Source organism: Apaloderma vittatum, unplaced genomic scaffold (assembly GCF_000703405.1).
Source record: "Apaloderma vittatum isolate BGI_N311 unplaced genomic scaffold, ASM70340v1 scaffold2685, whole genome shotgun sequence".
Taxonomy (NCBI): Eukaryota; Metazoa; Chordata; class Aves; order Trogoniformes; family Trogonidae; genus Apaloderma; species Apaloderma vittatum.
In genome coordinates this window covers 1-23,535 of record NW_009715279.1, presented here as the reverse complement: position 1 = coordinate 23,535, position 23,535 = coordinate 1, and the positions used below count along the sequence as shown (strand labels likewise).

The 23,535-nt window shown below is 40.9% G+C and overlaps 1 protein-coding gene across 1 annotated transcript; it reads right to left on the bottom strand.

The window, feature by feature from the left end:
- Window positions 1-7,562: 7,562 nt before the first annotated feature.
- LOC104273656 (pyroglutamyl-peptidase 1-like protein) lies at window positions 7,563-18,720 on the bottom strand. Its single transcript, XM_009869053.1, has 5 exons — window positions 18,687-18,720; window positions 16,039-16,091; window positions 9,359-9,475; window positions 8,625-8,854; window positions 7,563-7,731 (listed from the first exon to the last, which is right to left on the bottom strand). The coding sequence occupies exons 1-5, from the start codon at window positions 18,718-18,720 to the stop codon at window positions 7,563-7,565; spliced, it is 603 nt and encodes a 200-aa protein (XP_009867355.1).
- Between the last annotated feature and the right edge of the window lie 4,815 nt (window positions 18,721-23,535).

Genomic DNA, 23,535 nt, shown 5'->3' with positions numbered 1-23,535 from the left:
CCCTTCCCTCCCACTTCAACAAATTTTCTTATGCTTTGTACTATAGTGTGTAACTTTTACTTCCTCCTTCCCAGTAACTGATACCTTTCGTATGATTTGCCATGAACTGTTTAATGCCTTTTTATAAATATGTTTCCTCCTTTTTTTTTTCTTTTTTTTTTCTCTCTTTTTTTTTTTTTCCATTAGTTGTTTTACAACATCTTGGCTGTGCGGGTGGCAGGGCTTTTGGAGGGGGACACGGAGAGAGAAGGGACACCCCGCACGGGAACACTCTGGCAGTGCTGTGGTGTTTTTGAACCCCGGTTTTCCTTCCTTCCCACTACCCTCTGCCCAGACAGCACGCGAGTCTCTTACAGTGCAAGGCATGATACAAACTCAGGTCAGAGAAAAGAGAAAAAAAAAAAAAGGTTAAATATTTAGTACATTCTTGTTCAGTGTTTATATTCATTGTTGTTCAAGGGTCCTACCCCTCCTCCCCTCCCCGCTTGTTTTGGTTGTGGCACACATCCACCCACCCATCCCCACACACACCCCCACACCCCTATGGTTTGGGTTATTTTATTTGTCAGGTACAACAGCAGACACCAGGCTTTTTTGAAAAAGACTCTTTTAGCCCTTCCACCCTGTGAAGGAGAGCTATACTGGTTTGAGCTGGCGAGGCCGGGTGTTCATAGGGGGAACTCCAGGCCCCAGCAAACCCCAGCTCTTCGCTTTCCTGACAAGGAAGCCCTCAGAGAGGGCGCCCGGGGGCTGCACTTCGCACCTCCCGTTAAAAATTAAAAAGACGACAAGAAAACAACAAAACCAAAACAACCCCGCCATGCCATTTCCATGGGGCCGGGGGGAAAGCGCATCGCTGGGGCCAGGGTCTGGGCTAGCGAACAGTCAGGTGTTGGCAGCTACGGAAACCCGGACAAGTACGAGCTTGTCGCTTAGAGCGGAGACCAAACCTCAGAACAAAAGAGAACGAGGGAACTTGTTTGTTCAGTTGCAGAAGCCTTGGTGAAAGGGGAAGGAGGGCACCGGCAGAAAGTCTCCAACCGAGGAGTCACACAGCAGTTGCTCATCTTACGGTAGTTACAGCGTCTCAGCCTTTGTTTAGCACTGATCCAACCAAACGATGGCAGTGAAGAGGTGGTTCTGGGATGGAAACGTTTAAATCTTTTGAGTAAGAACAAAAGAATTAAAATATACTGATTGCTAGTTTTGACTGGAGATTTTTAAAAAGTTTGTAGTGCTTTTTGCTTGTCTAGTTTAGGTCCCATTATCTTCTCTTGCCTCTGTCCCATAGTTATTTTTCCCTTTTAAAAATGAAAAAGACAAAAAAGTTAATTAAGAAGGTATTCTATGTAGGATTTTTTTATTTATTTTTGTGATATCAGTTTAAATCACTGTAGAGATGCCCCATAATAAATTTAATACTGAGATAAGGGTTTTTGAGTATGACAGGGGGACAGGTTTTGATTTTTTTTTTTTCAAACATTTATCTACCTCACTCTTATTTTTTTATATGTGTGTATATATAAAAAAATACATCTCACATTTCTCAGCAGCCAATAAATGCCGTTGATACTGGTAACCTCTCACTCCATATACCACATGCTCTCGGTTCTGGAGGGGAACAGTCGCTGCCCGTCACAAAGGGTCACTTCAGAATACTTGCCTCAATTCCAAGCAATTCCTCTAATTTTGTCGTTCAGATTTATGATTGTGACGAGAAATCCAAGAGTTGTCTGGCTTAGGGTGACCGTTCTTTAGGGAGGCACAAAGGCTTTTTAACGTGTCATGGTGGTCCTCAGGTTGGCAACAGAAAGCCGTGTGCTTAGAGGAACCGAGATGTAGCTGCTACGAGGACTTCAAATTACGAGAATTTGATGAGATCTGTTACAGAAGTTAAATGTTCACCATCTTTGACGGTCCAGGTGAACTAAAGAGAATGCTCTCTCTGTTTGTCCTGTAGAGTCGGCTAAATCATTTCTGCCAGTTTTCCCTCAGATGCCACAAGCACCAGAAAGACATTTGGCTCAGTCAGCACCTAAAAACAAATTGGCTCCTACAGCAACAGCATCGCTTTCTTGACCAAAAAAATGGCGAAAAAGCCTGCCGCAGGCTGCCTGATGCTACTGCTCCGTTCAGTTTACAGCTTTGGATCTTTGCTGCTTCTGTTTGATGAGAGCACTGATTTTTTTTGAGGGGGGGAGATTTTTTTTTTTCCTGAAAACTAACATCAATTTGATTTCTTCTAATGTGCCAGTAAAAATTCAGTTCCCTTTTTGTCCTCCGTTTATATGCTTCATAACTGTGGATTCTGATGGACCAGCCATCAAATTTTAACTGCCCTTTGACAGCGTGTAACGGGTTTACAAGCACACAGGACTAACACGAGCTTGCCATCAACTTGATGTATAATGTTTCTCTTTTTCCAGCTCTGGCAGCTGTTCGTGCAGGTGTTGGTTGTGGTATCTGAATAATGTGGTGCTTGGCTACTTGGAGTTGTACACGGCCTCTTGAGTACACAGCGCTGTGGTTATGTACCAGAGAGTTTGTTTTTGGAGGGAGTGTTTCTCTCCTAGCCCTGAGAAACCAGCAAAATTTATAAAGTTTGTACTAGGCTGTTTTGGTTTTCCACTTTTTTTATTAGGTTCCAGTGACCTTTTGGGGCAGTGGCTGTTCCCCTCTCTTGCACATATTGATTACCACAACTGGAGATCCTCAGATCTTTCAGCTGGCTAGGAGGGTTTTGTTAAAACTGTCCAAGTTACTGGGTTTTTTTAATTGTATGTAGGTGGTTTTAAAATGCATTAGGAAGAAACACTAACGACGTAGCACCCATCACGATCAACATTTCAAAAAGCACTTCGGTAGAAGACAGTCACGTGACATCACGTACACACGCGTGATGACAGTCAGCTCTCCTGGACCAAACCACCTTCATGATACCATTGCGTTCTGTGTTTGCAATTCAAGCTTAATTCCTTTTTTGTTCTGTTTGTTTCCATAGCTTATGTTGTTGTTGTGTTTTGTGTGTTTTTGAATAGCTTTATTCACATGGGTTTTTCATGCAGACTTTCCTTGGACAGTAAATCAAGTTGTTTGTGCATGTGAACAACTGAGAATTAATGTTGGCTTGATAGAGTCATAATATGGTTTGTAATGTTGTTCTTCCCTGAGACCACTGGCTTGTCTGGTATGGAAAATTTATTTAGAACTTCAGCTATGTTTGAATAAAGTTAAAGTAATCCAGTTTGTTTATAAATTAAAAATGAAAGCCCACCCAGCCCTGAGAACCAGCATTTTGACAAATGATACCAAGACGTTTTAACGCGGTAGGATAACAAATCGGTGTCCCTGCGGGGAGCAGGCTGCTTTGATTTTAATGCTCGGCCGTTCTTCTCACCCGACTCATGTTTAAACGCTGCCTGGTGGCACGGGAGGTGGCTTGTTGGCCAAGGAATGTGGCTTCTACGTAAACACAAAAGCATCAGCTCACATGATGCTAAATTAGATGCTCTTTTGGGAGAGTGGTAAACTAGACGCAGAAGCCAAGCGTGGTGGAAAGCGTTGAGGCCAGCCTGTGTGCACTGAGTCTTCCTCGGCGTGATGCCTCTGGTCTTGAAAGCTGGTTCTAAAGTGATGTATGATTCTAGGCATGTTCACACTGATGCTCCTCTCGGTCTTTAAAAACAAAGGACAAAAAAGCCCAGTTTGCCCAGGACACCTGGTCACCGGAGAGAACCTCTGTTGGGTCCTCTGGGAACTGCTCAGGGGTGTCCGGTACAATCCGAGTCGAAGTGAACAACACTCCTATTGTTGGTATAACTCCATATGTATATATCTATATATACATATATATATGCATATGTATATCTATATTATAGATATATATATTTAAACCCTTTTCATTCCATTAGTACAAGTAACCCTTGTTTTCTGTTATTCTTATTTTGTTTGTCAACCATGTATTAAATCACTGGGCTGAACAACGGTGGAGGAAGGTGCGAGGGATCCGCTCCCGACTAACCAGTGATAAAAGCCAGATATTGCAACTTAACCCACGAGTAGTTGTGCAGACAAGAATTTAAGAATGATGTGTAGAAACATGAGTGGCCAGGGGTGCTGAAGATACAGAACTATAAATAGGCAGGAGGGCTTTGAAGGATGCCTCAGTTCAGAAACTGGTTGCTCAGAGATGACGAACGGGCTCTGACATTGAGCGCAGCCAGGCAGATCGGAATTGAGAAGCGTTTGTGTGGAGACGTACGAAAACAAAGGACGTGGAAATGGGTATTTACGAAGACACAGGGCTTGGCAGAAGTTTGAGGTCGTTTCCTGAGCTTAGTAAGTGGGACAGCTTTGGAGCTCGGGTATCACAATTCTAATCGTTGGTACTTGTAAATAAACCTCTGGACTTTCCAGCTGGAGTGGTAAATTCATCACCAGGAGTTTAGCAGTTGTTGCCACTGGTCTGTACGAATCAGTCTCAACTTAGGGTTGGTCTGTTTTGCAAGTACCTTCAGACTATCACTAGTTTGTGTGTGTGCGTATGCGTGCGTGCTCATCCTTTTTTTGGTATGCGTTCCGTTGATTAGTAACCATTAGCATTTTCAATAGGACTTTTAAGTCCAGTAGATTACGGGTAGTCAGTTGACGAAGATCTGGTTTACAAGAACTAATTAAATGTTTCATTGCGTTTTGTAAGTACATAGAATAATTTTATAAGATGTTTGTAGTTTATAAATGCCTAAAATATAATTTAAGGGCACTTTTCTGTGTCTGCGTGTGGGTGTGTCTGTATGAGCTCAGTTGGGGTGTTTTTTGGTGGTACCAGTTTACTAGCTAGCTTTACAATATGCCAAAAAGGATCGCTAACTTGTCCAATCCACGGCGTGTCCCTCTCTCCCCTACCCGCCCAAGCTTTGTGTCCCAGTATAGAACGAATGAATAAAGGAGTTGGGGAAATGTTCTGTATCTTCAGTATCCTGGTCTTCCAGAGCCCTCTGGTTTGGGGTGGGATCATCTAAACTGGTCATTTCGCTTTTACTGTCTAGGGCAGTTAACGGATTACAAGAACCTCACTGGTCGGGGAAACAGAACGGGTTTTGCTGCTACCCAGTCTCACCGGTGCTTCAGCACCTGCTTTGCAGCGACCACATGGTTTGAAGGACGTGACTGCGTCAGAGGAGGAGGGAAAGACGGTTTCCGTAATTACCGTTGAAGAACTATTGGCAGATTTCTGATCACTTTAAAAGTTTGTGTGCAGCCTCTAAAGATGTTGAGCAGCGTTCGAAGCTTTGTTGGAATGAGCAAGGCAGGGTCCCTATTTATTTTTATTTAAGAATATCGATGATCCCTTCCCCCTGGCACCCCCCAAAGTGGGCTACCCACATTGCTGGGGGGTTCTGTTGATTTAGATACTGCTTAAAAATCAGCTCTTCTGTTTTCTGAACCAGTGAGGTTTGAGATGAAAGGATTGGCCAGAGTTTTGTCTACCTCTGGGACAAAAACAAAACTAGAAAGTGCTAAGGAATGGATGCAGTTGCAAATACAACATTTTCCGATTTTTCTTGTTTAAATTTTTTTAAGAGAAAATTAAACAACATGGCCAATTTATTACATAAAAAGACTTGCTGTGTATAAATTATTCCTAAAGAAATTCCTGTGTTTATATTAAAATGAATCAGTAGATTAAAAAAATTTCAAAATGTTTTTGTATATTCTGTTGTAAGAATTTATTCCTGTTATTGCGATATACTCGGGATTCTTTACATTATGAAAAGAAGAAACTTTGTCTATTTTGAATGGCTGAAGCTAAGGCTCCTTTAGTTTCTCTTACTCTGCTTTTTTCTAGTAGTTTCAGTACTACATGATTTAAGTTAAATAAAAGAATTCTGTATGCATTTGCCTGTTTCTGAATTTGTTGCTCCTTATGCGAAGCAGGTACAGGTTAGAAAACTCAGAGTAAATCTCTGGGGTTTTTTCCTGCCCTTTTGGCCTGCATTTGATTGACCTACTCTGGACAACTCTTAGGAGAGGCTGCCATTGCTGTTACGTTGTGTTGAAATTGAAAAGTGTTTTCATCCAGTAACACCGAGCTTTTGGACCCTTTCGTGATGGGAGTTTGAGTCCTGTTTTGCAGTAGGTAGTTCTTTTGAAATGAGGTAAGGAGGCTGGTTTGTTTATTTACTTACTTATTTTGAGAAAAGCCTTTATTTACCCTTGCAGCAATGCCGAGGTGAGGCATTCAGCCCTCCAGCCTGTGGTTATCAGTTACTCGTAAGAGTCATCGCAAAGACAGTGGCAAAAATCTAGAATTACCTCAGCGTTTCCAGTTCCTCTGACTGTTGTTATCAAAATGTTGACTGAAATAAGGCACGATGGTGGCCCAAAGCTTCATCAGCTGTCTGCGCCGTCGGGTTTGTCTGTTGTTGTTTTTACTGATGTGATGCTTGAAGAATGGGCTCCTGTGTCCCTGAAGAAATCCCAGGTGTCCAGATTAAGCTGCTGCTCTCCTGTTCCAGTGACTGTTTTTGAAAAATACCTGCTAATTTTATCTCCTCCATGTCTGTCACGGTACTAGAAAGATTATCAAGGAGAGCATGTGTTGAAGGGGAAGTGCTGTAAACCTCTGCCATACGCAGCGGTGGTGGTGCGGCCCTTCTGCACGGAGCCGGCTTTGAGAGGGGCAGAAGCCTGGCTTGGCAGCGGGGAAGCACCAAAATGTTTTGTCACTGTCTGATTCAGAGTTTTACAATTTGGGATCTCGTTTGGTTCCCACTTTGTAAGTGACGTTATGTGCCATAGCGTAACACTTTCCCCAGCACAGCGCTCCAGCGATGGCCTTTCTTGGGACACGTTAACTTTTTAAGTCCCTGCGAGCCGTGACCTGTTCTGCTGAAAGACTGTTCTCTTTGCGCTGTGCTCTGTGGAAGGACTGTGGGGGTTTCCTCTGGGACAGGCACTGAGCATCAGGGGTAAGTAGTCTCTTCAGGTGGTCAAAACCTGATTCGCTAATAGAATTATGGTTCCTACTGAATTCCAGCTTTTTCTTTGCTTTCTTTGAAGTCACCCTGGGTTCGTAGCCCGTTTCTGACATGGAAACCAGTGTTTACGGTAGGTCACGGAGAGAGAATTGTAACACTTGACGTAATGTGCTTTTTGTTTTCTCTCACATTTCTGATTTTCGTGTGAGCACTCTGTATGGCAGAACTATCACTCTGGGCTCAGATGCGCTGAGAGGAAACCTCCGTTAGATGCCCCCACTGCTGAGTGTCCTTGTGGCTGCAAGCATCTGTCTTGTGTCAGCAAGTCTTCATGAATGTCTTTCCAACCATTGGAACTATAAACATGCATCCAAAGGTTTTAAGTCCAGTTTCACACCTTATCACTCTTAGCAATACAGACTGCAGTCGGTTGTTTGGTTTCTGTAAGGGAATTTCACAGAAAATAACATGGACTATAAAATCCTTTGTGTAGGGATCTTAAATAATCTTTAGATTTGCTTCATTTAAAAGGTAAGGAATTGCGTTGCAAGAAATCCTCAGTTTTTTCTTGCATGATCCATCTTACTCTCTTTCTATCCCACACTGTTTTAACATTTCCAGGATAATTGTCTGTAGAGCTTTTCCTAGAAAGTCTGCTGATACCGATTCGGATAATGGAGGCACATGGATGAAAGCTGCTCTTTCACTGCCATAATACAGAGAAGTGTAGTACGTGTAATCACAGATATACCTGCAGCATTCGAAACAAAACAAACCGAGAAATGTGCATTAGGGAACAGTAAACTTTGATGAGATTTAAATGCTTTTTAAGTAGCCAAACCAGATCTAGTTGATGAAATTACTAGAAATATATTTGCTTAGCGGATAAAGGAAATGCTGAAATAAACCAAGTTTGAGAAACAAATGTTCCTTATCTGATGGTTTGGTTTCTCAGACACCCACCCAGCAGGAACATTAAATAAAAATTCACAGACATACATTCTTTTTGAGGCTTCTATAAGCCATGTGAGATGGGAAAGGTAACTCAGCCCACTGGAACTACAAGTTATTTTTTTTTTTAAAGTCATACAGTCTCACCTTCTGGAGGTGCAAATCCTGAAATTAAGACCAAGATTAGTGGATTTTAATTTTTTTAAATTTAGATCATTTATATCCTTTGTTGTCCTTTTAAATGAAGATTAGCATAAGAGAAAATTGCTTCAGTACTACTGAAACATAAGGAGTTCACAGACATCGTTCTAAAGGTACCTGTAATTGCTCTTTACTTCAGTGTATGTATTTACATTTTGTATCCCTCCCAGTTGGGAAAGACAGATAAAATCTGCTACAAGTCAGTATTGCTTTCAGACTCTTAATAGCTCAGGTTTACTGGGGTTGTTAATCACAGGGTGTGCCATGTTGAGACTTGTTTCTTTTGGAATTTACAAATCCATGGAAAAGTATCTACTGGCTGCTTTCCATAAAATTTAAATTTACCCCAATTTGTTATTTGTGCTCCTCTGAAGATGCTGCTTCAAAGTGACTTTTATTGGAGGAAAAGTGATTGCAGAGATTCTTCAGGGTTAAATGAGCTGTTTGAGTTACTTGTGCTTTTACTGTGAAACCCCGATATGCAATGTTTACCTTCCCGCATCTCTGGAAAAGATTATATCAATCCCCTCCACTGAGATGTTTTTCCAGAGAGTCTTCATATTAATTGTAGATTCAATCTTTTCCGGGCCATCTAGCATGCAACAGCCACCTTCTGGGTGAAAACCACAAGCATCCATCTCTTGGTAGCCTTTGTTCTTCCCACACTGCTCAAGGATGATGAGTGCTTTGGCAGAGGAAGCCAGCCCAACGTGAACAGTAAGCTGTTTTTTCCCACCAGTGTGAATAACAGGAAATTAAAAATGAGACCTGTTTTTTTTTAAAAAAAAACATGTAATGCAATAGCGTTACGTGAAATACTAGCTTCAAGGTAGGGAGTCTTGCTGTAGCTTATGCTTAAAGAAAACTTCCATAAGAGGTGATAAATAAGAACAAAATTGTGCATTAGTTTGTTTTTGTCGTGTCTAGTCAGCTCAGGACTGCAGAGCTGTGGTACCTTTTTTGCAGTTTATGGTCAATTATTTGTTTTCCCTTTGTGCAGCATGCAGTAATGCTGTTGAAAGGGCACAGGGTTAAAGCAGCTGCTGATTCCTGTGTGCTCCAAATTCCAGTTTGCAACCTTTTTCGCAGTATCACTAGTCACGTTCCAGAATTGTCTGATGCCCATATTGTGCAATACTCTTCTGGAGATCTTTTCTTAAGCTCCACTCAGAATAATAATATTCGTAAACTAAGGGTAAAACTTGTGTAACTTTCTAAGTACTCACCAGTGGCTGAAGCGTTGTCCATATCTTGAAGACTTGCTCCTTTGCTTTTTGATAAACCACCGGCAGCTCCATGATACGGAGATCGATGGTTTTACCGAGGCCTCTCTTGGACAGCTCCTGTGTTTTACAAAAAAAGCCACCATGGGCTTGTGAGAGCCCCGCATTTCTCAGACTGCGCTAAAGAAATCAGCCTGATCCAACGGACAAAACACCTGAAAGAGCAACATGATGGTGTCTAAGCCCCCAGGTCCTAAACATCGGTCTGTAGGGAGACTTGTTTGTGTTGTGGTAGCTCCTCCTGTTTTAACTGGAGCAGACTAAAATGTGCAGAACCGTTTCCTCATGTGTTTTCCAAAGGGATGCTCAGTCTCCAGTAGGCAGAAATGCTTCTTGCTTAGGAAGTCGTCCATGGGGAACCATGAAATAGAGGTTCTCTGAGAAAGAGTCAACACTTGAAAGCATGTAAACAGGCTTTGGTGCAGGTAAGAGCTGTTCTTCTGAAGGATCTAGTAGATACAGCTGCACTAGCAAGAGACAATGAAGGAGAATTCACAGTAGTTGTCTGCTCAAGTGACACACGATCTGCTGTCTTGAACTGGTTCAGGTAAGCTCTGCTGGTGGTGACAAGTCAGCGTGAGGAAGGTCACATTTAGAATGGGATTAATTTCTTTTTTTGTCTAGAATACATTTCCCCAGTAAAAGGGAATGTCACTCACTGGATGTTAATTCTGTCATTTATGTAGAGTCAAAGTCCCACACGGGACCCTTTCCCAAAGGAAAAAAAAATTATGCCCAAGATTGAGGTGAAAGAAACAAAGGCAGTCTTCAAAGCAGCAGATGGACCAGATGGCTGGAAGATGGTCTGGGGAGCAAATGTCATGTGGAAATGACTTGAAATTATTTTGTCAGTGGAATCAGGCTAACCAACAAGGCCTAAGTCTGTAAGTAGATGGGAGGCAGCTGCAGTGACAGGATGCAGGAGTGGATCTGAGGTAGAAAGCTTTGTCCCAGAAATGGAAAACGGGTGTTGAAAATCCCCGTTGCATTGAGCAGACCACCACCAAAGGAGGGTACAGATGAAGTTGCTAAGGGGGGCAGCAGCAGAGGTATCGCATTAGCCCAAGAAAGCTGTAACTTTTTATTGAATTCACTGTCTTCTCAAGTTTTCATTTCTTAGCAAGGATACTTGTGTGGATGAGGCCCACAGTTCTAAGCTGCGCTAACTGGGAAATTTGCCCTTCAACACTGGCTTCCTATATAAACTGTTCCAATTTTCTTGTCAGCGGAAACATTGATTAGCTGTGCTCAATAAACTATTTGACACAAGCAAGGAAACAATGCCTGCAGGGAAGTAAACACATTTAGAGAACAGTGCCAGCCTTTTTTCCTCTGGGCGCTGACAGTCTGTGAGAGACCATTGCATCATCTTGCTGAAGAATGCTGTGCTGTGTCTCAGCTTCCAAAAGAGAAAACCCCAGCTGGTTCACAATTAGCATTTTCTTTTCTAAAGCATCTTTAATTTTAACATTTAATGAGATTCTTCCTTTCTTAACTATAAGGCTTAGAGGAATCGGCTACCCATAACTTCGGTACGGAATAGGGAGACCCAAAGTAAGTTGTTAAGCTGCTCTCTCGTGCTCTCTGGATTGGTGTTCTCTTGTCACGGTCATGGAGGAAACACGCAGAAATACTCTTGAGCAGGACAAAACTGGAAGCTGGCCGGTAGGAAAGGGCTGAGAATTTATGTCAAAGGAGTCTAGTTTGCAACAACCTACGTCATGTCAGCATGTTGTCAATGTGTATTACTTCGCTGTCTAAGAATCCTAACCACGGGCTTATACCCCACTAGACCAGATGTGCAAATGTGGAACAAAAAAAAATAAAAAAAAGACTGTTCCTTGTCTCAGCCTTAACCAAAACCATTTTTGCGTTTAAGGTGAGAGACCAAAGATGGTTAGAGGAGTATAACTGCATCTGGAAATTAGAGCTCACACTGGTGAGTTAACTCATTGATTAAGTTCTTTGTCTCTTGTAGCTGAAATGGCAAAGAAAACTGAGGATAAAAGTTTTGGAGGCCTTTGTTGTGGAAAAAGTGGTTCAAAAGAAAGCATGAAGATTCTTTGTTGTTTCTAAAAGGGAAAAAAGGGAAATGAAACCCAGCATTATCAGCTGATGACCTTGACTCGTTGGTCAGTTGTGGTCGCAGTGCCGGTCCATGGGAGTTCTGGCCTGTGTCCTCCCAACGAGACGTGGTTTGCACAGCAGAGTTGTGCCCAGAGGTGGTGGTTGTGTGTCGCATGGGGTGTTAGAAGCATGTAGGACTTTTAGAAAACTCCAGAAAATTTTCAGGGAGTTTGCCTTGAGTGTTCATTGCTTTTGATTTCCAGGAAAGGGAGGAGGGGGCCAAGGGGGTGCATGTGTTAATTTTGTGAAACTCATTTAAAAAGGTTTGTGTTGGTGCAGAAAGAAATCAGAAGTTACCCGTTGACCCAGTCAGTCAGCAAGTATGTTGCAAACAAAGTTGTTTGTTTGTTTGTTTGGTGGTTTTTATTGTGCTTTTTTTTTCTATTTTAATCCTGCAGATACCTTTTAAAAGCTTTAGGGATGTAAGAAAGTTCCAGATCAGAAATGAAGGCACTTAATAGCCATGCCTTCTTAGTTTCACAGATGACGAAACTAAAGCAGAGGAGAGACAGAGGGATTAAATGACAAATTTCCAAAGACCACATGGTCATTGGCAGGATGAAAAACTGCACTTGGAGATCTGATCCTTGTCTCCCGATAGCAGACATAGTTCCCAGAAGCAGTTGGAAATGTGACCTGTTCTTTGCACTATCAGTTTAATTACTATGAATGTTGTCACTCAACTTACATTTGTGCCTTATTAACCAGGGAGTTTGACCTTGATGGTAGACTGCCCCAACAGGTTATTTAGCTGCCAGGTTGCCGACAGGAGTTTGTGGAGGAGACACAGAACGGGGATGAGATGAAGGGTCATTGGGTGGCACCACCACATCTGTAATATAATTCAGGGAATCTGGGATTCTGAGCATCCCGCGCGGTGCTAAAGAACAAGCACATCACTTAACTCCATGGGATCTGTCAGTAAATGCAGAATATATGCTTGGGGGTGTTTTCCTTTAGAGAGAACGTTCTGCACTTCCAGAGTTAGAAGTGCTGCTGGTGGAGCTTTCCTGCATATTGTAGGGAGGCTATTTCAGGTGAATGGAGTTATGGGAACCATGGAAAAACTTAGTGAGACAGGTTTCGAAAAGTGAAGCTGTCTTTCTAGTGTTAGACAACCACGCTGGGCCATGTGACAGTGTCTATAAAAACTCTGAAGCTTTTCTCAGTGACCCTGAATTGACAGGTTCACCTTCACATCCATTTGACTATCCTTTTCCCTGAGCGCTGGAGGGGTGCTTGCTGAGGAACGACAGCTGCGTGGATACAACGCTGATAAACGCCTCGTGAGTAAGTTGTCTTGTGCTGTGATGCAAACTGGGGTTCATGCAAAAAACAACAGCGTACTCTTTGCATTCCTGGAAAATTAGATTTTCAAATTATAAAACAGGCAATGTGGGACAAGGCACTGCTACAGAGCATCAATCAGAAATCCAAAAATTCAGAATAATTTTTCTAAACCAGCAGAAATAGAGCTTTGGAGAGTTTCAGGAACATTTATCATCTGCCTTCTGGGGATTTCAGAAAATGAAAATTGGCTTGTTCTAGAGACAGGTATTTGTAAATAGTTAATTTACTAGACAAACAACACCACACAACCGCTTTTCTGAGTGCCCAGTGAGGGCAAAGAAGGGATGCAGTTGTTGGAATGTGCGGTGTGCTCACTGCATCTCTGATCCTCCTTATATCAAGAAAAAGAGGTTCAGGAAACCAGCTGATCCCATCGGGAAGGCAGGGCACAACGGCATCTTACGGTGAAGCTGCTAACAGTGATTTTAAGGAAGCTGTTGTGTGTAAGAACAACTATTGTTCACAGAAGTGAAGCCGTTGTCTTCAGCCAAGACCCCCATTTCAAAAAGCATGAAGGGCAAGGCTATGCTTTGATTTAGGGTCCTGCAATTCCTGTTACATTTGTTTTTACAGGATTTTGGATGCTTTTGGTATGAGGACCCTTCTGGGATGTGAACTCTTAAAGATTACATGTATCAGTGCTACAACATCACCGAGGGTGCCATGGTATGCAGGCTTTTGGTTAAGAATCCAGTTAATTTTGAGGATAGTTCTGGTTAATGCTACAAAGGCGTCGAGCCTGAGCAAAATCCTGTTTAGCAGCTCTGGTCTGGCAGCTCAGGACTTTCTTGAGGATGAGTTTGAGTGTACTGTTGCTTGGCTCCCAGAGAAGAGACTCGGCAGGAGGGCTTTGTGTCACTTCAGTGATCCATGCAGGAACCCCAAGCCAAGACAGGATTACTTCCAGATGGAAATACTGAATTTTGCTGTCTTTAATATACGTGTGTAAGTTTCTTGAAGACCATGGGGCTACTCTTGTGAACAAGGCCAATGGAACAATACCACGAGATTGCTATTTAGCGTGGAGAAGCCTATCGGAATTCAAAGTACTTCCAGATTTGCAGCAGATTTCCTTGAATTGCCTGGACTAACCACCTTTGCCAGGGAACAGGAAACCAAAGCAGCGTCCCCAGTATGAATACCAATTAATCCCACACAGAGGGTGTCACATCAGAGGGACGTGGATTTCTTCTCCTTCATACACATGGACTGACATCTGTTTCATTATGGAATGTCGTAGCCCTTGTTATATAACTTCCTGGCCTAGCCAGCACACCGCATTGTACAGAAAACTCATCAGCGTGGTTTCGCTTTAGGCTGTTTCGCTTGCAGATAAAGAACATGTTTTATTTTCAGCCAGAAGAGGATGATCTTGCACCCAAAATAAGAACCAATAGGAATCAGGAAATAATGAGCAAGAACATTGTCAACTGACAAATATTTGTGGTTTCGGGCACATGTCAAGTTGGAGTTAAAATAATTTATGTGTCTCCTGGGATGGCTGGGGTGTGGAAAGGTATCACAGAAGTATTTTTGTTTCTTGTTAGCCTTCAGGGATAACACGTCTCATGACTTCGAGCGGGTAATAGATTTATTCTACCAAACACCAAGCTGCACTCAGCTTTCTTCACCTAGCAATGCTAGAACAGAAAATATGTATGGGTTGGTGGAGTTGTTATAGCTTCGCTGTTCGGAAAAAATTACTAGCTCCTGGTTTTCAATCGTCTTGGCCTGATGGCACTTCATTTTCAAGAGACATCTTCAGTAGCCATCACTAAAACTTGTATTACGGTTATAATCCTCTAGACTATCACTACCAATACCTTCTTATAGCTAACTTTTTCACTTCAGTGTCCAGAAGAATTTAAATATTTATGGGCTTATTTCTGTCTCCATAATAGAACATAGTCCCCTCAGTTTTACGTTTTGCTTTCCATTTTTACCAGCATTATCTGTCATTTCTTGCAGATATTGGACGAATCTTCCAATTCAGTTTTATCTTGCCAAGTTTCAGATTTCATTGTATTAATCTTCTTTCTACCCTGGAATTGCTCAGAACTTGTGTGAAAGTGTCTCAAAATAACGCTGTAATAAGTGGTTTGAGCGCGGTGCTGACAACAATGACAACACCGAGGTCGCGGGTTCGATTCCCGCTCGGTCCCCATGTGTTGCCTGATCTAGTCGAGAGGTGGCGTCCCTGCCCATGACAGGGAGGTTGGACTAGATGATCTCTAAGGTCCCTTCCAGCCTAGGCCATTCTATGATCTTATGAGAGTAACTAAGCTCAAGGAAAAGGTGTTGTCTCGTTACTCAACAATGGTTGGGTATTTATTTTGTCAGATATATTTAAAAACAGAAGTTATGTTATTGTAATAGGTAATATTTTTTTAAAAAGTAATCCTCTTCCTGAAAAATAATCTATTTGTGGAAATTTTTTGGTGTGTCCCAAGAGATGTGGGTTCACACAAGCAATAATTTGAAAACAGCTGTTACAGAAAAGTTTATGCTGAAACCCAGGTACCCAAACCACATTTCTGTAACACCCAGCTAGATTTCTTTTAGTACACATATTTAGGAAGTAAGGAGGAATTTTCAAGACTCCATTGTCAAGGTGTATGGACAGGGAAGAAATCTGCACGACTTTGTTTTCAGTTTTAACTGTAGGCTTCACTGTCACTTGAAAGTGGAAGCCAAAGCCGAAATGTGGAAACATATGTAAAATTGGTATGGTTTTGTGTTCTTGATGTAGGCAGTTTACACTTGTACGAGGAGGAAATCACCTCACACAGACATGAGGAAGTGAGTCCTGGTAGGAGGTGATCTGTTTACTGAAGAAAGAGATAACTTGTGGCATATGTATTAGTTGCAGAGAAGGCACCCTGGGTAATAAATATTACTTTTTAAAATCAAGAACAATATTTAGAGTAGTGCTTAAATAGCACAAAAAATAATCTTGCAAATAAAATGTTTCACTTCTTAATTATCTTCTTCCTTCCATGTTGGGAGTCTGATCCATGAGGCACAATTTTATTAAATGAGTCATGAGAAACAACTCTGAAGGGAATGGAAAGCCGGAAAACACTTTATGTTGGGATCTCCACAAAATAAAACACCTCCCTCCTCCCGCCTGTTTTTTTTATGCTTACCTTCACCGCTTCCCAGCTAGAATTAACCAGGTATTGTCTAAAGGGACCAAATCCTGAAAAGGAAGAAAGGTACTTTTAACCGGTGCTTGCTCTGCAATTATAGATCAGGTGCTGATATGTATGCACACGAGTATTTGTTCTTTATCTTCATATTTGCAGTTATGAAGGGTAGGATTTAGCCTTTAAAATGCTGAGGGGAATAGTGCTCTCATTTTTTGTATGTGCTGATGTCAGAACTAATCCTGCAATCTTCATTCATGTCAAGGATTACTGAAGAGAGAACCTTAACTGAAGCTGGTAAATGTACTGGAGCCAACAGGACAGATCATGTAAATGATGATTTTGGGCAAGGATCATCATCCATAGAAATACCACTGCTAAAAGAGCTGGTGTTAAATATTCCCAGTTGACAGCCAATGTACCATTCTTACTTTTAAAGCTCATGAAGATATGCATATTTAATGAAAATGCTTGAAAGAGTAAAATTTTATTAAATTTGTAATTTTTTTTTAATCCTGACTAATGAAAACTTGAGTTTTCTGTCAGGGAAAATGTGATTTTTGTGGTGCTGGGCTAAATCTCTTCCTTCACTTTTTCCACCACAGGAAGAGAGGAGGAAAAGGACTCTTTGAATATAAAGCACTACCTTTAATTTTATGCATACTTTTTAATATTTTTTTTAAACAAAAAGGAAGTAGACTATTTTTTACTGAGGTGGGTATTTTTTCATGAAAATATTTGATGCAAAATTTCTACTATCTTTATTTATCTCTGTTACTCTCAGTCCAAGTGTTGCTAAATCTTAGATGCTGCATAGCAGGAAAACAAGTTGATGAAATGATTTTAGTGCTATGACTCCTACATATTTAAAAATCTGCAAATGGAAAAATAAATACTTGACAGCATTTGATTGCTATTTTGCACAGTGAAAGGTACTTGTATGTGGGGACAATTAAGCCTAAATGCAGGCTTATGACAGCTTAATTAATGCTAGACTTTAAGCATTTTTTAATTTGGTAATACTTATTTCATTATTGCTCAATCTCTCCTTTTTAATGTTACAAAAAGCCTGCTAATATTTTTTTACAACATTTTCTCTGGGTTTAAGTTTGTACTATGGGGAGGGAACGAGAGGAATAGTACTCATTTCACATTAACAGGGAACATAAAACTTCACTACACCCACTGCACGTCCAGAACAAAATCAGGGTGGCACCTACTCTGTTCTTCTCTGTGTTTTTGTGTACCTGTGTGTGCAAAACTGTAGAATTATAATGAAGTTATTAAACAGTTCACAATGAAATATGCATCTTGGTGATGGCCAGAAGAAACTTGTGCTTAAGATAAAATTGTTCTATGAAATTAAATGACTAAATGTAAGAGTTTTGCAGTACTGAAGTACCGCGACAACTTGGAGAGTTAATTGGCAGAATATCATTAGGCACTGTATAATAAACCGGGCTCGCTGCCAGCTGTTTTATATACCGAGCAGGTGAAAATGTGACAGAGGCATGCTGTGATAATCTCTGTAATCACTTGAAGATGCACCTGTGTCTTTAATAGGACACACTGGTCTAAAACGGTTTGAACCAGTAGATTTCTGCACCTAAATGGCTATCTGAGGGGAGGAAAAAACTAACAAGATGGTAAGAAGTGTGCCCCTCAAGGGTACATGTCATAAATGTCATAGGAGAGAACCAGAATGCCAGCCTTTTAAGAGGTTAGCAAATACTTGTTCTCTCCTGCACTCCCACCCAGCTCTAATGCAGTTATGTCTAGATCAAGCCAAACTAGCTCTGCCCATCTCACAGCTATTAAAAAAGAAAAAAAGAAAAAAGAAGTGTTTAATTGAAAACAGCAAGATGCAAATCTCTCTGATGTAGCTTCAACTTCATTCCTATGTCCTCAGATGACCTCCAGTGGAAAACTATCCAGCAACTCACATGTCAAGATATGTGTAATGATTGCCTTTAGATGAGCCAGTGGCAACAAGAGGAACAGCAGCAGCAGCATTCCTTAAGAGCTTTAACCTTCTCAAGCTCAGAAGGCTCTAGCTGGTGTTTCTGCCACTGTGATTCAGCAGTAGTTCTAGCCAGCAAGAGAAACTCCAAATTTGGTCCCTTGGGCTGCGTGCTCAGGCATGCTCCTTCGGTATATTTAAATTTAATGGTCTGGTTTAGCAGTGATGAGGCAGCATCTCCTGTTAAATCTCCCTTACCTTTCTGTGAAACTGAGACCCTGAAACTTGCCATGTGTTGCTCTAATTCTGGACACTGACTATGTGACTTTGTGATGCAACCTGGTTTTCTTGCTTCAGAGCTGCTTTTGGGTAAGCTTTATCTAATACTAGCCTGCACTGCCTTGAGCTATGTGGTTTGGAACAGAGAGAATGTCAACAAAGATTAAAACACAGAGAGAATGAACAACAAACCAAACTGGATGGCAGTAAAGAGGGCAGACTGCAGTCTGTTTCCTCTGACATGCAGCTGATTTTTCTTAGGAAGGCACAGCAGCAAGTTATTTTCCAACTGGAGTTGTTAGTATGACCGTTTGCTACTGGTTTTCCCTCCAGGAAACTGTTTACAACAAAGATCAAGCATGTGTGCATAAAATCTCTAGCTAAAAGAAGAAGAAAATAAACATCTTACCGGTTACAACCACAGTGTTGGAATGTGAATCCATGAAATCTATGCTTGAGAAGGTGTTCAGTTCCAAACTGTATTATAATTCATGCATCTGTGGCAAACTTCTTCACTTGGGACACCTTTTTTCTTCTGCAGACTATGATGTGTCTGGATTCACGTGGCAGGGAGGATTTGTGATTCATGTAAATTTGGAAGCAAAAATTGTTACGTCTCTGTATTAAAGATAGAAGGCTGACTGATCGTCTGACTGACTGGGACTGCCTCAGACTTCTTTTCCGTTCTTCAGGCATGCAATAGGATTTAGGAAGAACAGGAAAGGCTTAAAGAAACTTCTTGCAAAATATCCAGCATTATTTTTCATCAGAAACCTGTTCATGTACAAGTAAACACAAAATGAATTGAATCAATTTTATTATGTATCTCTGTGGATATTCTATTTTTAGCACAGTTGTTATTCACTTTAATCACGAGGAATGGCTTAACTACAAAAACACTGTTCTTAGGCTTTTTCTTACTGACTTAAAACTCAGGGTAGCTTTGCTGCTTCTCTTCATAGCAGTTATCTAATTTACTAATCTTGATCTTTATCTTACGCTCTTTATAAAAGCACCTTGTGCTTTTAAAACCCCACACCAATAGGAAAATGTGTGTATTTGCTAAATCAAAATATTTACTCAGTAATATCCTTGAATGGGCAACATGTGAAATAATCTCACTCCGACTTGCAAGGTCAAAGGAACTCCAGCAGCTGGGTTATAGCTTGCTGAAGCTGGCAAGTGTTTTAGTAGCTGGTCTGTCTTCATTAAACTGAAGAATGAGAACCAATGGGGGGGCCTGAAATCAAAACATATGCACATTGTCACTGCCCAAAACAAAAGCATATGAAAATTCTCTTGGGAATTATAACTATGTGGGCAGAGGGTTTCGCCGGGTCCTGTTTTGAGTAGGAAGTGTGTGTGTGTGCGTGAGAGAGAGAGAGAGGGGGAGAAGAGAAATATGCTAAGAATAGAAAGGCACTATATAATCTCAAGAGAGCTTGTAATTGCGAGACCTTAAGAAAAAAACAAACCAAAACAAAAAAAAACCAAAAAACAAACCAAAACAAAATGCTCTGAAGAAATCTCTTGGATTGGGTGGTGGCTGGATGAGGTTTGGAGCTATGAGCTATGTCTGTCATTTACATCCTCCTGTGCTGAGAGAAAGAAATCTGTGGATTCTTTTAAATAAGATCCTAATTCCACCACCCATTTCTTCCCCTGACTAATACAACTTTTGCTAGCTGCCGAGGCTGAAGGAACAGCTAATACAGTAAACACAGAACTCTCTTCAGCTTTAAATAAGGCAAAATCTGCCACCGACATCAGTGAATTATATCTAAAATTCTACAGCCTATGGTTCTCCTATGTCAATCAAGACTGTTATCAATTAATTTTTCTGCATGACCAGTTAGTAAAACTCTTCCTGTGACACTAAATACGACAACAAAATGTCAGTCGTCTTATAGTTACTTCTGATTTGTGGTTCTGTTTTGGTGTGGGTTTTCTTTTTTAAAGTAAGTCCATTGTGGTCTAATGAACAAAGCATATGCAAGGAATAAAGCAAGATTTAATATTTATAGTTGCTAAATTAATTTCCTGCATGATAAATTATGTGTTATTTTTGTGACATTATAGCTGCTTTATAGATATATACAAAAGGTATTACTTGTAATACCTTTCGTATTACTTGGTATTTTATTAGATATTAGCTCAGTGGGTTAGAGCGTGGGGCTGATAACACCAAGGTCGTGGGTTCGATCCCAGTTCAGTCCCCATGTGTTGCCTGATCTAGTTGAGAGGCGTCCCTGCCCATGACAGGGAGGTTGGATTAAATGATCTCTAAGGTCCCTTCCAGCCTAGGCCAGTCTATGGTTCTATGATATTCTTGTATAATGTAGATATAAGTCTATTAGATCCATGCGCTCTGAAACAACTGATATTATCTGTCTGGACTGTTGTGTTTGTTTTCAAAGTTTTCACAACTGGCGAAAGAGTAGAAAAAAAATAAAGAGTAAGGAAGATTATTTCACTAATTCTCTATGAAGAAGCTCATAGAAATTTGGGGGGAAACCTTCCCCAAGACACTTTAATGACTCATCAATTAAGTATTGTCTTTAACAGTTTCATTAGTCCCCTTTCCACAACTAGAGATTTGATGATTTGGTAGCAAAGATTCCGAGACCTTTCCAGTGTTGTTCTATGCTTGTGCAAGTGTGGGAAGAACGCTAAGAGGGTTGAATAAACCAGGAACTTGACAGAGTGCATTGAAATTAATTTTTGCACTGATCTAACTGGTTGCTTCTGTCCCAGGCTTTATGTGCATGGTAGTATATATTTGGAGGATTAATGCATGTGTTGCAGCTGCAACAAGCAGAAAATAGAGGATATGGTAGTTCAAAAAAGGATTTAAAAAAATCTTTGGTTAGGCCTTAAGTTCTACGGAGAATTTTATTGAGAAATGAACCTTTTTTTCTAGAACATTTCTTCAGCTTAAGTAGAAGCTATTCTTGAAATGCTTGTGAATGTATGACTGTAGCTTTAATATTAGCACTCACATGTGTATTTGTGCCCATAAAAATAGATACCCAAGTCACTGGCCATTTGAGGTCTGTGCAAATTAATCTCCCCATCCATAATTAAGAAACCAAGCCCTGGATGTCTGAAGGCAAGTCACAGACACAGCTGACTCAGCTAAGCATTGGTTGTTTTTCTTCTTGCTACACACAGATGTGATTGGCACGGCACTCGTCTTGAAGTAAAGAAGAAATGGAACTCAACTAGGCAAGCCCCGGTTATCACCTTGAATTCTGTTCTGTACAGTTTTCTGATAAGTTTAAAAATTCTTTGAAGTGCTGAGTAAGAGAAAAAGATATTTTCTGCAAATGCACTCTGACCACATTGCAGACCTGCCAGAACACTGCTCGAATAGGTTTTTAGTACTGGCGGTAACAGGAACTGAATATGGCCCCTTCATTTAGAAGCAGCTCTTTAATTTTTATCTCTTTTATTATTACTTACATATAGAATTTTTATTTCTTGCTATTGGCAGGCACTGACCACTGTTTTAAATGGTGTTTAATATATTCCAATTTTTATCTCAGCTGTTTAGCATTTAATGAGAAGAGGGAGAAATCAAGCTGTTATGCTATTTAACATTAAACTATAATGGGATTTTAAATAGAAATTTCAGGATCTAACACTCTATATTTCTTTCCCGTTCTAATAAAAATAAATGGTCCACGGGAAAGACCGAAGCTGGTCTTTAGGTAGATGGAATGCAATGTCACAAAAAAACAGAGGAGACAAACATTTCTGCGTGAAGTTCACTGTTCCCTGTGGACCAATGCCTCTATAACAAACCCAATAGAAAAGGTAAATGGAAAAATATAATGGCAATTTCACTTCCCTTTTTTTGGATAGAAAATGTTATATATTCTATGTTGTTGCCTTATTTATATTAGTTCTCCCGCAACTGACACCATTTGTGTACACCGAGTATTTACGAACGATTTAGAAAATTGAAATTGTATATAATTTAAATGTAGCCAAGCTGTTGGGTGGCTGTTATCATTTCAGTTCCGCTCTTGCAGTATTAGCAAAAACTAACTGCTGTGCACGGACAGAATTTTTAAATTTTATTTTCACTTGTTTCCAATACTTTAATGCAAGGAGAAAGTATGTGAGCAGGAGATCATGCGATTCAGTGAGTGGGTTGCTTTTGTTCAAGTATCATTTACCATGTACTAAGACTCTGCAACCAGGATACATACGCTTTTAAGTAATTATTTATCAGTTAATATGCAAAATAGGTAGGGCTAACAGATTACTAGGTTAAACTGTAATATGCTTACCACTCCTGATAAGAAAACTGGTAAGTCTTAGCTGGACAGCATGTTTCTAATACGCTGGGGAAAGCTGGTCTCTGACCTGTGGTGGCACAGCCTGATCTTCAGCATTACTGAGCTACCTTCACATTTTCTGCTTTTCCTCTCTCTGTTTTCTCTTGAATCTTTGACCAGCTAACTGCCATCGTCCCAACACCTGTGCCTCCGTGACTTCAGCTTCTTGTCTTTCTCATTAGCGATTTTCTCAGTAAAACTTGGGCAAGGTCACACAGCAGTGCTGCATCCACCCAGGCCTCAGACCATGGCAGAGCCAAACCTCCGGGCTGAGCGTGCGCCACACGGGGAGCGGTGGAAGGTACAAAGCTCCGAGTGAACATGAGGCTGTGCTGAAATCCACCGGTGCCCTGTGAAGCGCGGTTGTGTTACATTGGCTTTTGGGGAGCGTCAGTGTAAGGGCTGGTATCGCCTTGCCCTGTTGAAGGAAGAAAACACAGGTCTGCTTTAGCGTGTGTTTTAAACCATTTGAAAGAGCAGGCAACCTTACGGAGCTTTTGGTCGTGGTCCTGGGAAGCAATAGAAAACCTAAGTTAGAACAAACACACCAGATGCTGCCTTGAAACCTTGTCTCCAGGTCACAGGCACAAAGGTAGGTTTGGTTTTTTGCAAACATACAGTAATTTCTCTTCACCTCTTTGGTGGTTGTATCTCCTGTTTTAATAATAATGGAGGGGTAGGGAGGCTCCCAGGAGGCAACACTTGGATTCTTCTTTCTAATTTTGACACTTGTGTTTATTTTAATCTCTCTACCTCAATTTTATGGTTTGTGATAACAAACAGCTCGCCTAGGTTTTTCCCAGTGCCTCTCACACTGGCAGCACAGGGATAATAAGAACGCTGTAAGAAAAATGTTATTTTTTTCTACTTATCTTCCCTTGTAAACCTTCTGCCTCCCTGAGGTTAAAGAAAGTG